At 53.3% G+C, this 15159-nt stretch overlaps 1 protein-coding gene across 1 annotated transcript in view; it reads left to right on the forward strand.

The window, feature by feature from the left end:
* Positions 1–15123, forward strand: part of CDHR2 (cadherin related family member 2) — a 35330-nt gene extending 20207 nt beyond the window's left edge. The window contains exons 11-32 of the mRNA XM_019450401.2: positions 1–116; positions 238–471; positions 1504–1659; positions 1741–1902; positions 2181–2242; positions 2510–2753; positions 5194–5433; positions 7642–7711; positions 7860–8465; positions 9236–9307; positions 9731–9780; positions 11161–11312; positions 11461–11569; positions 11654–11742; positions 12192–12260; positions 12364–12441; positions 12536–12596; positions 12679–12803; positions 13336–13449; positions 13531–13611; positions 13737–13794; positions 14854–15123. Coding sequence (XP_019305946.1) covers positions 1–116; positions 238–471; positions 1504–1659; positions 1741–1902; positions 2181–2242; positions 2510–2753; positions 5194–5433; positions 7642–7711; positions 7860–8465; positions 9236–9307; positions 9731–9780; positions 11161–11312; positions 11461–11569; positions 11654–11742; positions 12192–12260; positions 12364–12441; positions 12536–12596; positions 12679–12803; positions 13336–13449; positions 13531–13611; positions 13737–13794; positions 14854–14988 — 3083 coding nt within the window. The 3' untranslated portion in view covers positions 14989–15123. The remainder of the gene's footprint in view (positions 117–237; positions 472–1503; positions 1660–1740; positions 1903–2180; positions 2243–2509; positions 2754–5193; positions 5434–7641; positions 7712–7859; positions 8466–9235; positions 9308–9730; positions 9781–11160; positions 11313–11460; positions 11570–11653; positions 11743–12191; positions 12261–12363; positions 12442–12535; positions 12597–12678; positions 12804–13335; positions 13450–13530; positions 13612–13736; positions 13795–14853) is intronic.
* The last annotated feature ends 36 nt before the right edge of the window (positions 15124–15159 follow it).

The following is a 15159-nucleotide window of genomic DNA, read 5'->3' on the forward strand; positions in this document are numbered from 1 at the left end:
ACTCCACAAGGCCCGGCTTGTTTGACATCAGGCCAGATGGGGTGATCACGGTCAATGGTTCCCTGGACCGTGAGCAGCTGCTGGAGGAGGATGAGGAGGTGAAGGTGCAGGTCACGGTGAGTGAGGGCTCCACTGCCCCCTTTTGCACCCCAACTCTCAGCTTCTGGCCTTAAATCTCCCTTCTCTCTGAGCCTTTGTTCTCTGAGTGCTGCCCTTTGGCCTCTGCTCTGCTCTCAGGCCACCGAGACACACCAAAACATCTACGGGCAAGATGCCAAGGTGAGCATATGGGTCACGCTGAGGGTGACGGATGTCAATGATCACAAACCCGAGTTTTACAACTGCAGCCTCCCAGCCTGCACCTTCACCCCCCAAGACACCCAAGTCAACTTCACTGGCTATGTTGATGAGCATGCCTCCACCCGCATCCCCATCGATGACCTCACCATGGTCGTGTACGACCCAGACAAGGCAGGTGGACCCAGACAAGGGGTGGTTGGGTGAGGGTGATGCTGGGAGATGACTGGGGGAGGGAGGTGGAGACTGACCCATAGAACGCGGTACTAAGATGCAAGGTGGGGAGGTGAGTGGTGGGTGTTGCTGGTGCTGATCATGAACAGTGGTAGAAAATTGGAGTTATTGGGCGATACTTGGAAATCTTGGGTTACGTTACGCTGATGGGTAGTCATGTGTTCAGGGCAGTGCTAGGTGGTGGTGAAAAGAAAGGCAGTGTTGAGCGGAGGTTAGTACTGGATACTAGGTAATGTTGAATGGAGTATAGTTTTCAGTGGTGTTGAGGAGGGGGTGGTGATGGGTGCTTGGTGAAGTTGAGGGGTGTTGGGCAGTATTGGATATTGGGGGATGTGGCAGTGCTGAGCACAGAGTGATCTGAATGAGTGCTGAGTTGGAGAGTATTCTTAAGTGGAAGTTGAGCGGGGTGGTGTTGAGCAATGAATACCTATGGATGGTATTTGGTAGTATTGGGTGATATTGAGTTGATACAAAATGTGGAGGGGAGGATGGCACTGGGTGGTGGTGGGTGGGTAGATGTGTTGAGTTAGTGGTTTGTGTTGAGTAGAGCGGAGGGGGTGTGGGATGGAGGGTGCTATGGGTAATGGGGTGATGTTGGGCATTACTGGTATTTGGTGTTGGGACGGGTGGTGGAGCATGTTGAGTGGGAGCTCGTAAGCAAGACTCAGTAACGTCTCCTGGGAGTGAGGGGAATGTGTCCAGGCTCTGTCTCTCCAGCCCAAGCCAGGAGTCCAGGCACCTAGAGATGTCTTCTTCCGATGAGCTCACATTTGCAGGGAGTGCACAGCCCAGCTTCCCCAGGGCCCTCTTGCCTCAGTGTTTTGAGAGCCCCCCACCAATGCCCCACCTATGGGACTTCAGAAGTCTGGGCTTCCTCAGGCAGGAGCCTATGGGCAGGGATCACAGGCAAGATACAGGTTGGTGCATTGTAGGAGGTGGGGGCTCTGCTATACTATATGCCCAACTCTACAGGGCAGCAATGGCACCTTCCTGCTGTCCACGAGGGGCCCCGATGCCGAAGCCTTCAGTGTCTCCCCCGAGCGGGCGGCGGGCTCAGTGGATGTGCAGGTGCTTGTGAGAGCTCCCGCACTGGTGGACTACGAGAGGCAGACAGTGATGCTGGTGCAGGTGAGGGGTGTTCTGGGGTGCCGGGGAGTGCGGTCCACGGGTGCTCTGGTCCCAATGCTGCTGCTCTTCCCGTGTCTTCAGGTCGTGGCCACTGATTCAGTCAGTGGGAACTTCTCCGTTGCCCTGGTGACCATCCACATTAGGGATGTTAATGACCACAGACCCACATTCACCCACAGCTTGTATAACCTCAGTATCTCGGAGAACAGTCCAGACGGCACTGTGGTCACCAACAGCATCCATGTGAGTGATGGGGACCTGAGTGGGCTGGGCCAGGAGAGACATGGAGAAGGGCAGACCTGGGGACCGTGACCCTGCCATGTCTCTGTATCACCTGATGTCATCACGTCCTAGCCAGTGTGTACACATATGCGTGGGGAGTCTATTTGTGAATCTCAGTGTGTTAGGGGTTCTCCCTTTGTGTCAAGAAGCAGGACAGCCCTGTCCCCATCAGTTGCATAGCTGACAGGGAGTGACATCATTTCCAAACAGTGTCCCATTGTCTAACTCTCTGCTCACAGGCCTTCGACCCTGACACGGGTGATGGGGGCCGCATCACCTACAGCCTGCTTCCGGGGAACGGGTAAGGTCTCAGCATGGGCAGGGGGCAGGTGGATGAGCGGGACCCGGGCCCGCCTCTCTGCCTCACAGTGGGGCTATTGTAGGTTGGTAACAAATAGGATGCCAGGTTACATTCCAATTTCAGATTAACGACAAATAATTTGTTTAGAATAAGTAGATTGCAAATATTGCCTGGGACATACTGAAATATTTTTCATTGCTTATCTGAAATTCAAATTTAAGTGGGAATCCTATATTTTTGTTTGCTCACTCTGGCCACCCTGTGCAGGGCAGACGTCTTTGAGGTGGATCCAGACTCAGGGACAGTGACAGTGAGGAACAGCGAGCTATTGGACCGTGAGAAGGAGGCTGTGTACTACCTCACGCTGCAGGCCACAGACGGCGGGAAACTGTCGACCTCCACCACACTGCATATCATCCTGCTGGATGTCAATGACAACCCGCCTGTGGTCACCGGCTCCTACAACATCTTTGTCCAGGAGGAGGAGGGCAATGTCTTTGTGACCATCCAGGTGCGAGCTGGCCTGGACCTGGCAGGTGGAACAGGGACAAGGGACCAAGCCTGGCTCTGTAGTCATGCCAGCCCTGAGATGGAATCTGGGCTCTCCTCTGTGGTCTTGAGAAAGTTAATCTATCTCTCTGGGCCTCCGTCTCCTCTTTGGAAAATGAGGACAATTGTGGCCACTAGAGAATAATGAGATAATGCATTCAGAGTGCTCAGTGTAAAGCCTAGCATAGAGCAAGCCCTCAAAAACATATAGTTTTTTTTAATTTCAGCCCCCCGTTTCATTCCAAAAGGGACTTGAGGTGATTTTGATTAAAAGTAAGGTAAAAATGGGGGAAATAAGGAAAAAGGGAAAATAAGAATGGTATTGCTAATGGGCACAAAGGTAAAGTTAGAATCCAGAGCCACACAATTGCTAAGAGTGGGCTGAAAATTCAGTTCTGAGCTCCCTGATGGCCAATGCAAAAAAGGAAATATCAGTGGCTAGCTTCACAGAGTCTATGAGATAAAAACCCACTATTGGCTCCAAAGAAACATCAGAGACAAGCATCTCCCCTGAGTCATCCGAAAGGGGGTCTTGTAAGAAGTGGGAGAGAAACCAGGTCCTCAGAATGACAATCATGTGGCCATAGAATGCTCTCGTATTTCTGGGGCTGTGTGGTTTCCAGGGCACATTCCCACCTCTGGTGTCCCGACTGACTTGTGAAGCAGATGCTGTAATGATCCCCATTTCACAGAAGGAGAAAACTGAGGCTCAGAGAAGTTCAGTGACTTTTGGGGGCTTGCACAGCGAGTAAGTGGCAGCCCTGGAGCCAGAGCTCAGACCTCTCTGCCCTGAAACCTGAGCCTTTTCTTCTTTTTCCTTGATAACTTCTCACTCTGCTCTGTGAGCTCCTTGGGGCAGGAGCATTTCAGACCTGCTGCTGTAACCACGGTGCCCGGCGTTAGCCCCGAGAAGCGCTTGGTGAATTAACTGGCCCGAATTCAAAGTGCTGAGGGGTGAACAGACAGGGTCAGGCTTCTGGAGCAAACATCTCTGGCTGCCTGTACAGGAGGCATTTAATAACCAAGTCCCAGTGGAGCTGAGATGAAAGAGCTGAAGGTGGGGGATGGGCAAGGAGGAAGACTTGCTTCCAAGTCAGAGTAGCCCAGCCCTGGATTCAAAGCCCCTTTGCTGGGCCCCAGGTCCTCTCAGATGAATCCACCATATTTCTGCAGGTGCCTCTCAGTTAGGGGAGGGTGCCAGAGAGTCACCCAAGGGTGTCACCCGTGCTGTGTGAAAGACAGCACAGGGGACGTAGAGGCCCCGGGCAATCACCAACCTGGCCTGGAGTCAGGCAGAGAGGCGTAGAAGGCATTGGGGTGAGGGGAAGGCATATGCAAAGGACTGAAAGAACCTGTTGCATTCTCCATGCTGGACCACCCCGAAGGCAAACCAAGCACATGTGTTCAGGACCCTGGCGGGACAGGAACACACACGCACGGACACACACGAATTGGGTGAAGAATCAACGGGTTAAAAAAAAAAAAAACAACAGCACTGAAGTAGTCATTGTGGGAAAATCAGAAACTGGTTGGACTTCACGCTTATTTTATACTTGTTTGTTTTTGAATTTTGTTATTTTTTTTGTTTTTTTTTTTAAAACATTTATTTATTTTTGAGACAGAGAGACAGAGCATGAATGGGGGAGGGTCAGAGAGAGAGGGAGACACAGAATCGGAAGCAGGCTCCAGGCTCTGAGCCATCAACCCAGAGCCTGACTCGGGGCTCGAACTCACGGACCGTGAGATCGTGACCTGAGCCGAAGTCGGCCGCTCAACCGACTGAGCCACCCAGGCGCCCCTTTTTTTCATTTTTTAATGTTTATTTATTTTTGCGAGAGAGACAGAGACAGAGACAGAGAGCAAGTAGGGAAGGGGCAGAGAGAGAGGGAGACGCAGTGTCGGAAGCAGCCCCCAGGCTTCGAGCTGGCAGCGCAGAGCCCAATGCGGGTTTGAGCTCACCAACCGCGAGATCGTGACCTGAGCCAAAGTCGGATGTTTAACCGACGGAGCCACCCAGGCACCCCTGTTTTTGAATTTTGAATAGCTATAACATACTCCCCCATGCCCCCTCTCCACTAGAATTTCAGCTCCATGAGGGAATTGCCTTGGTCATGGCTCTGTGATTGTCCGGTGCCTAGAACAGGGCTGGGCACACGGTAGGTAGGCAGGAAATATTTGTGGGGCAAATGATTGACATCAGGAGCTTAAGACCTCAGAACTCTTGCAAGCTGTTGATCTGACCCTCTGATGGGAGACTGAGGCTGAGAGATTGGCCAGCATCCCACTGGCTTTAGGCCTAATTATTGCCCTTGCGTGCCAGTGCTGGAGGGGGAGGCCAGGCTGCAGACGGGGGGCTGGGGAGCATCTGAGAGCTGATGGCCCAATGCTGGTTATCCGCACAGGCTCATGACAACGACCAGCCAGACACCAACAACAGCCATCTGCATTTCAGCCTGCTGCCTGGCCCCTACAGCCACAACTTCTCAGTGGACCCTGATAAAGGGATCCTCAGAAACCAGGGGCCCCTGGACCGAGAGGCCATTGAGCCTGCCCTGGGGGGCCGAATTGTGCTGACCGTGCTTGTGGCTGACTGTGGTGTGCCTGTCCTCAGCACTGAAGTCAATATCACCATCAATGTGGAGGTAAGGCCTGGCTCGGCCGTAGGAGGGGTGCCAGGGTGGGCCCTGTGTTGGGGAGCTCATTGCGTATGGCCAGCACTCCACCCCTCCAACTTGAGTCACATTTCTGCCCTTTGCGGTATGGTGGGCAAGAGAGGTCTGGAACCAGGCCGCCTGGGTTAGAATTCTGGCTCCGTTGTGTGGCCTTAGGCAATCACTCAAACTCCCTGTGCCTTCATGCTCCTTATCTGTAAAATGGTGATAAAAACAACCTAAAGTGAGTTAGCGAATGGAAAGGGCTTTGAAGAATGCCTGACCCAAGGAAGGTACTCCGTGAATACAGTCGGGCCCCCCTTATCCACGGTTCCGCTTTCCTCAGTTCCAGTGACCCGCAGTCAATAGCGTCCCCAAAGCAGATGATCCTTCTGACACATGATCAGGAGGTCAGTAGCTACCCACCGCTACATCACTACGCCCATGTCATCCACCTCACTTCATGTCATCACATGGGCATTTCATCATCTCACAGCCTCACAGGAAGAAGGATGAGTACAGGACAAAAGGCTATTTTGAGAGAGAGAAAGAGACCACATTCGCATTATCAGTTATCACAGTATATTGTTATAATTGTTCTATTTTATTATCAGCTATTGTTCATCTCTTTCTGTGCCTGATTTATATATTAAACCCTATCATAGGTACATACGTATAGGAAATAACACAGTACATATAGGGTTCGGTACCATCTGCCTTTTCAGGCATCCTCTGGGGCTCCTGGAACGTTTCTCCCACAGATAAGGCAGGAACTACTCACTGTATTGGCTCTAATAATCATTCACAAAGTTCTACCTGAAACTCTCCTATCTCCTCACCACCGCTCCGGGGTAAACAGAAGGGATGAAAATCAGCATTTGTGGGGTTTCCGTCACACCTGCAAGGTAGGGATGGTTATTACCATTTTACTGATCAAGAAACTGAGGCACAGAGGTGGCGTAGCTTGCCTAGGGTCGCAGAATCGGGTTTTCAACCCAGTCTCTCTGGTTCTAAGGCCGCCACCAGCCCACAGGGCACCTTCCTTCAGAAAAGTGTTGCAACAAATGTGCACCTCTACAATGTCCGTGATGTGTTTGGCGCCCCCTAGGGCTGTGCGATGCACAGTCCGCAACATCCCACAGAGCAGCCCTGTGTCCCACTGGGTCGGGATGCACTGCTTTCCTACAAGGATCAGAGTGAGACCTCAGGGAACATGGAGGAACAGAAGCCAAATTAGGACTTGCCAGCTTGTTCAGCTGTCCTTGGGGTGAAGTAGGTCACGAAGAAGGAAGCAAGCAGAATTGCATTAGCTGAGCAAGTAGGTCCTTTCACACCCATGAACTAGTCCTCATAACAGCCCCTAGACTGGGCACTACGACCCATCTTGCAGAATGAAAACACTGAGGCCCAGAGAAGTCAAAGTCATGCGTGAAGCCGAGGGGGAGCTGGATTTGACTCAGAGCTGTGCTCTTAGCGACCCCTGCGACTTCGGAGGCAGCTGGCCGTGTGCATTGAGCCAGCAATGCCATTCTGGGAAATCACCCCCAGAAAATATATCTAGTTAAGGGGGACACGGCTTTGTTTTCAAAGATGTCTGTTGAACCATTATTTTAAAAAAGCTGAAAGCAAAAGCAGATACTTGTGGGCCACCCCGGGGAAGGGCTGGAAAAGCCAAGGGCACCCCCCACCCCCAACACACACCAGTGTTTGGGAAGGAAGCTCTGTGCTGTAACAACAGTGGCAGCATTTGTAGGTGTGAGTGGCCAGGGCCAGAGAAGGAAGGTGAGAACAGAAAACAGTGGCATTGGTACCAACACAATAAATCCAAGAGATGGGGAGTCGAGCTGGGCCAGCAGGGACACTGATGGGGGTACTCAACCACCCTTCTGGAAGGCAGGGTCTAAGGTGGCTCTGAGCTGTGGTCAGAGAAACAAGAAGGAGGTGGGGCTCCCTGAAATCATAGAACTAACTTCAGAGGTCCCGCGACCGGTCTGTGAGCCCCAGGTGTGCGCTCTGGGCTAGTTCCGTCCTCTCAAAGGCCCTTTTCTCATCTGCAAAGCAGACGGTGATCTCTGAGGAGACACTGACAGCCTCTGTGCCTTGGGTCAGAGGAAGCACTGATTTCTCAGATGGGCTCGGGGGAGGCCGAACTGTGGGTGCTCCTGAGGTCCCTGGGCTCAGAACTACCTCTGCCCACAGGACATCAATGACAATCTGCCCGTCTTCAACCAGTCCATCTATTCCTTCTCAGTGAAGGAGAGGGACCCAGGTAAGTCCTTCCTGGGTCAGGCCAGGCACTGGGGCTGGGGCCCAGTGAGGCATCTGGTCCCCCCAGGGTGCAGTTGAGGGAGGTGAGAGCAGACGAAGCCGCCGATGCCTGGGCCAGGGGTCCCTGTGAACTCTGTCCTCACCCACAGGAGAGCTGGTGGGCGTGCTGAAGGCCTGGGATGCGGATCAGACGGAAGCCAACAACCGCATCAGCTTCAGTCTTTCAGGGAGTGGTGCCAACAACTTCGTGCTCCGAGGCTCGATGCTGGAGGCTGGGTGGGCTGAGGGCCGCCTCTGGCTGCCCTCGGATGTGAGTCTGGACTACGAGACACAGCCCTTCTTCAATCTGACAGTGAGTGCCGAGAACCCAGACCCCCAGGGGAGAGAGGCCACAGCAGAAATCCTTGTGGCTGTGGAGGATGTGAATGATGAACCGCCCACTCTGGACTCAGCCTCACTCCGGGGCGTCCGTGTGGCTGAGAATGGCTCGCAGCGTGGCCTGGTGGCTGAGGTGGTTGCTCGCGATGTGGATACCATGGCCCAGCTGGAGATACAGCTTGTGAACGTCATCTGCACCAAGGCCGGGGTCAACGTGGGCAGCCTGTGCCGTGGCTGGTTCTCTGTGTCGGCCAATGGCTCTGTGTTCATCAATCAGAGTGAGGCCATTGACTACGAGACCTGTGACCTGGTCACGCTAGTCGTGCGGGCCTGTGACCTCACAACGGACCTCCGCTTCCAGGCCTACAGCGACAATGGTGAGGTGGCCTGGCAGGCTGCGGCATAGCAGCCATGGGCTGGGACCTACAAGGTCAGGGTTCGAATTCTGGCTCCAGCCCTTATCAGCTGTGTCACTGGGAAAGTTGTGACACCTCCTTAAGCCTCAGTTTACCCATCTGTCAAGTGGACTTGGGTAGTAGGTTGGCTGTACAGATTAAAAGAAAACACGCGTGTAAAATAATAATGCTATTATTCTGTGAGGCAGTGTAAAGGAAGGAACACGCTTCAGAGTGCTCGTATCCCGCCTTTGATTATGATAGCAATAATAACCACATTAAGAGCTAGCATATTTTGAGAACTTGCTATAGCCAAGAGCTATGCCAAGCACCTTATAAGCATTTCCTTATGTTATTCCCACACAACCGTGGGGTAGGTGATCCCTATCTAATTTTATAGATGAGGAAACTGAGGCACACAGCGGCCAGTTCAATAACCTAGCTTACACAGCTAGCAAGTGTCAAGACAATGTTGGGGTCAGGTGGGACATATCCAGGCTGGGCTCAATCCTGGCCTGATGCTCTTGCTGGATGACCTTGAACAGCTTGCTTACCCTCTCTGAAGTATGGGGAGGATACACCCTGCCACAAAGGCCAGAGGAGACTGAGTGGACACCTCAGGTCAAAAGCAGGGGAGGGGGCTGAGAATGGGAGATGCATGGAGGGAGGCAGCTGGGAGCGTGCCTGAGGCCCAGGCTTTCTCGGTCAGGCCTTTGCCTACAGACCAGAACGAGCCAACCTTGTTCCTCTAGGAAGCCTCGCCATCACCATCGAGGACACGAATGATAATAAACCCTATTTTCTGCCTGACAATAAGACTTTCGGTAAGCAGCCAGCCTTTCCCTCCATACTCTGCTAGAATTACCTTTAGGTAGCTCCCATAGACCCTCCTCAGGCTCCAAGTGGGCCCTTAGAAAGAAAGAAAGGTCCCCAATCCTGCCTCTTTCCCAGGATTTCAAAAGGAGGGGGGATCTGAGTTTTTATCCCAGGTCTGCCCCAACTCACATGTGACCCTGGGCCAGTCCCTCCCTCCCTCTCTGGGCCTCAGTTTCCTCATTATCTGCACACTGGGAGGTGGATGAGCTGCTAACTAACGGCTCAGAGGCCATTGTAATGGGGGTTTCTGGTGACAAAGAGGTCGAGGGAAAGTTTGGGGGAATGAGTTCTGAGCTGGGCTTGTGGTCAGCACCTCAGACAAGTGGGCACGGGCCCCGACTCCACTGACACTTTCTTGTCCACGTTTGTAGTTATCATCCCAGAACTTGTGGTGCCCAACCAGCAGGTGGCTTCTGTCCAGGTAAGTCCTTGGCTCCCGCCTTTGTCCATCGCGTTTTAGCCCCAGGAGACACAGGACCAAGGCCTTCAGGCCTTTCAGCTGTCCCTAAAATGTTTTAACACTAGACAGGAAATTTGTTGGCTCCAACACATGAAGAGAAAACCCCAGGATGGAAACAAACACACGCCTGATTGATATGATTCAACTCCATTAATTGTTATTTAGTTTTTCTAAAAATTCTCATGACCATAGAAACCATTTGCAGGCCAGATTTCTTTCACTACACCAGAATTCTTGAGCAATACGGAGAAATCATAGCAACTGTAAATTAAATGAGCTCCTTGGAGATAAGTAATTTTCAGAGTAAAATTATAAACATACTTTCAGCGTTTTTATGGTGTTGGATGTGGGTGTGTTTGTTAGAGGGTGCTGGCCACGCCTCACAGAAGGCTGAGACCTCCCACACAGCCCTGGGGACCAGGCCTGCTCGGGCCTCTTACCGACCCGGGGAGCTGCCTGCCTTTCTGGAGCTCAGTTTCCTTCCTGGGCAAGAAGCTGGCAGTTCCCGGCAGTAGTCTTGGGGTTAACAGATGAGTGGTATGCCTGTGCCAGTCCCTGGGCTGTGGAAAGCGCACGGGTGTTGGAGATGGCTGGGCCTGACCTTCCCTACTTCGAGCTGGGCCTTCAGCAGCACAACGTCTCTCTCAGAGCTCTGGTTTCTTCTCACAAAATGGGAATAGTAATTCTCCCTCTCCAGGTTCTTTCAAGCCTTAAAGAGTCTTCAAATCTTCAGCCGGTTGCAGTCCAATGTCATGAGTCTGGCCATAACTTTGACCCATTTTCTTTAAATTAGCTCTTTTTTGAAACATAAACACCAGTTTTGGCTTCGTTCTGAACAGTAGGCTCATGGTCTGTATGTTGGTATATTTTTCTCTAAAGGCGGTAGAATGAATAAAAATGTTTGTGCCCTCACCTCCTCTTTCGTGGCCTACTAGGGGAATTTGTACCAATGTCAGTAAATACTGAAATGAGGGATCTAAGGGAAGGTGCCTGGCACACAGTAGCTACTCAGGAAATTTGAGTGTCCTTGTGCTTGTGTGTGTGTGTGTGTGTGTGTGTGTGTGTGTGTGGCAGTGGGTGAGGGGAAGCAAAGCAGGATTTCCACATGGGAAGGGCTTTGGGCAGTGACTTGATGAGTTAGGGGGCCAGAAGCAGGGACTTGTCCAAACCTGGATTTGCAGAGCAAGAACATTGCCTAAAATGTTTGCTTAGTTGAGGTGGCCTGGAGAAGCTGATGGAGATAATGGGACAGGTCTCCCAGGCCATCTTAGCTGCTGAGTCCTGCTGGGGGTGGAGGGGTGCCTAGCCTGGCTCCCAGGTGCCATCCACTCTTTCTCCCAGGCCAAAGACGATGACTCAGGGAACAACGGGGCCATCCTGTTCTCCATCTTCCAAGTGGATTTCATCGCCAAGGATGGGACCACGACCCCTTTCCAGGGCTTCTTCCGGGTCTCCACCTCATTGGAGGCCAATGTGTTCATTGGCAACATTGAGTAACTGTGGGCAGCCCCTGGATGGGGGGGGGGGACGCAAGGGAGGGCCTCAAGACAGTGAGTTCCTCATCCTAGCAGGTACATAAGTAGGTTCCAGAGGACTTCAGTTGGGCCCCAAGACCAAGCTGTGCTCTTCCATCTCCAATAGGCTGGTGACCAACCTCGATTCCACCCTCCAAGGCACCTACCAAGTGACAGTCCAGGCCCGGGACAGACCTTCTGTGGGTCCTGCTCAGGAAGCCATTATCACCCTGAATGTGAGTGTTTGGCCCTGCCTCTAGTACCCTCTGCCTGCTCCCAGGTCCCTCGTGCCTCATCTTCACCATGCCTTCCTCCTGTAGCTCTTCACTGTGGACCAAAGTTACCGTGTAAGGTTGCAGTTCTCCATGAACAAGGAGGAGGTGGGCGCCAACGTGGAAGAGATTACAGCGTAGGTCTGGGGCATCCAGAGGGGCCTGTGGGGAAGAACAGGGCCTGGGAGTCTGATCCCTGACAGGACCTGGATGGAATGTATGTCGATTCTGTCCCTGACCTACCCCTGATTTTGTCTCTGTCTTTGATCCATACTTGTACCTGCAGTTCCTTTCTCAATGCTCCTAGAAGCCTAGGGTTGGCTGGGTAGAGAGAGGCCTAAATAGGGCCGCCATGTACAGTTGTGAGGGCTGTGCACTGCACAAGGGCATTCTGCTTGCTAAGTCATAAACCCAGCCCCAGAAGAAGGGGCTGCCTTGCCTGATTTGCAGAGGTGTTACCTGCTTAGCCAATGAAGCTGTTCAGAGAGGGTGCCCCTTTCTAATTGACACAATTCCTAATTCCACTGGCCACAGGCTGTACTAGGGCCCCTACCCCATGCCTCTGCGACATCTTCCCCCTTTGCAGGGCCCTCATTCAGGCCACCAGGACTACTGTCTACGTTGTGAGCATTCAGGACATAGAATCCATGACTCGGTGAGTGCCCACAGTCCCAGTGGTCGGAGGACAAGAAGCAGCAGTATGAGGGACCTGCTGGGTGGTTCTGGGTTGTTTACTTTTCATCCCTGCCCCATTCCAGGGCCCGGGGCCGTTCCTACCTCGATGCCTATTTTGTCTTCTCGAATGGGTCTGCCCTGACACTTGATGAACTGAGTGTGTGAGTGGGGCTGCCCTTGGGGTGGGCAGGAGGGTGAGCAGGAAGCCTGGGGGATGCCAATGTCCCTCGGGCCTGAGTGGGGCTCTGTGGCCAGGATGATCCGGAATGACCAGGACTCCCTGACGCGGCTGCTGCAGCTGGGGCTGGTGGTGCTGGTGAGTGTCAGCATGGTGGAGGTAATGGGGGCATTGGGAGGGGGAATGTCAACCCACAACCTCCCTCATGCTTCTTCTCCAGGGCTCCCAGGAGAGCCAGGAGTCAGACCTGCCAAAGCTGCTCAGCAGTGTCATCATAGGATTGGGAGTGGCTTTGCTGCTGGTCATCGTGATCATGACTGTGGCCCTTGTGTGCACCCGGAAGAGGTATTGCTCCCATCACCCCTTCTGTCTTCAACCCCACCTTTCCCACCATCTAAGACATATGGTGGGTAGAAAGAGCTTGGGTATAGGCATCTGGTATATCTGTATTTAATCCCCAGAGACCTGTCGTGACAACTTGGACAGCTCATCTCTCCCTCCCTAAGCCTCAGTTTCCGCATCTGCAGAATGAGCACAACACTAGATTCCTCAAAGCACACAAGGAAGCAGTGTGCATCTTGCAACCTGCAGGATGTCTGGCACATACTATCCATTTATAAATACTGCTTCTTTTTCCCTTTCCAATACATTTGGAGGCAGCAGCCACCTCTGGATTTGACTCCAGGTCTTGTCGCTGGCCAGCTGTGGCCTTTGGCAAATCATATCCTATCTCTGGCTCCTACTTGTACCCTCCGTACATAGAGCTAACACTCTCACCTGCCGGGGTTGTTGTGAAGTCACACTCGCAGGGCCTGCACTAGGCACACAGTGGGTGTGCAGGGAGAGTAGCCCGCCACCTCCTCCTGGTTCTCCACAGTTACCACCGAAAGCTTCGGGCTATGAAGGCTGCCAAAGAGGCCCGGAGGACAGCAGCAGGGGTGATGCCCTCAGCTTCTGCCATCCCTGGGACTAACATGTATACCACTGAGCGGTGAGCGGGGGTCAAAGGGTGGGTAAGAGGCCCCGTGCGGTGTCTGAGGCTCCCAACTGCTTAAACAGGCCTTCTCTCCAGGGCCAACCCTATGCTGAACCTCCCCACAAAGGATCTGAACTTCGAGTCCCTATCCTCCTCCAGTGACCTAGACCACATGAGGTGAGCAGTGGCCCGCGCAGCCAGGCTGGTCGGTGGTGGTGGTGATGGAGGCGATGGTGGTTCTTGGCCACAGACAGGGAGGACTGGGGCTGCTAACTATGTGAGCCCCACCATCTCCCCCACAGCCTCAATTCCCTGGATGACAACTCTGTGGACCTGGAAAAGGACAAGCAGGAAACCAAGGCAAGATGGGGGATGAGTGGGTGCCTGGGGCTTCTGACTTGGGGTCCTTCTCTGAAGGGGTGGGGTTCAGGACAGAGCTGAAGGACCTGCTGATGACATGGGCATGTCCCTGCGCCAGGCCCCGGGAAGCCCCATGGCTTCAGAATGGGGTCCAATCCTTGCTCTTCTACTCATTCGCCGTGACTCTGGGTGGGCGGCTTCCTTCTAGCTCTCAGTTTTCTCATCTGTAAGTGGGGATGAGAACACTAACCATGCAGGACTTTGTGAGGATGAAGTTTGAGTGGGTATAAAAAACCACCTGGCATGACACAAGTACTAAAAAACCTGGTTCCCTCTGTTCATACCCTTTATACGAAAGCTGGCAGGGTGTAGGCTCGAATAATCAGCAGTGCCATCATTGGTTCAATAGACGAGTTGGTTCAATTAGAACCAATTAGGGGTGCGTGCCATAATGAACTGCAGGTGGGACCCCGGGTGGGCTGTGTCCCTCTGACTGTGGCAGAAGGAGATGCCAAATTCAACCAGAGGCAGCGATGGACAGGCTTTAGCGTCAAAACAACCAGTGATCCAAACCCTACTCTGCCTCTTTCTGGCCATGCGATCCCTCTGAGCCTCAGCCATCTGTAAAGCGGGGTACGTGATCCCTCCCCCAGGGGGCTCCTGTGGGGACTTTAGGTCACGGACGGACTGTGCCCAGCACAGTGGCCTGCCTTGGGATGCAGGTGGCAGGTAGTGGACAGGACTGGCTCCTCGGCCCAGGACACAGGGCCTGGTGTTACTCAGGACTGGGAAGAACACCAAAGTGCTCCTCTGTCTGTGGATTGGGGCAAAGGCCAGAACAGACCCCCTTCAGGCCCACCCCTTCACCTGGGTGTGTCTGCACCGCTAGGGACTGTCACCGCCTCTGGGACACAGCCAGGAAACTGAGGCCCTAGGAGGAACAGGCGGGACCCCTGTAAAGGAGCCATCTGTCGTGGGCTTGAAGGCCTACTCCGCTAAGGACTGAGGAAATCACCCATCTTGTCTCTGCCTTCACACCTTCCCTCCTTCTCCCCACAGAAGGAGCCCCTACACAGTCCAGTGGAGCTAGATACGGAACCCCTGGGTGCAGTGCTGTCAGGAAGGAAGGTGGACACAGATGGACAGCAGGAGCTCTCCTTCACCAATGCTGGCCTGGACACCACAGACCTGTGATGTTGCTGCCACAGGACCCAGGCTGCAGAACCCCACATGGCCCCCGCTCTTCCGTTGCACCTTGGAAGAGGTCTTGTCACCCCTAAATGACACCTACCCCTCCCTGAACACAACAATATATCTTGCTGCTCTGCCCCCCTTCTGCCTGTAGCCAATCACAGCTGACAACAG

This window comes from Panthera pardus, unplaced genomic scaffold (genome assembly GCF_024362965.1).
Source record: "Panthera pardus isolate Hobbes unplaced genomic scaffold, ASM2436296v1 HiC_scaffold_2, whole genome shotgun sequence".
In the NCBI taxonomy this organism is placed as follows: domain Eukaryota; kingdom Metazoa; phylum Chordata; class Mammalia; order Carnivora; family Felidae; genus Panthera; species Panthera pardus.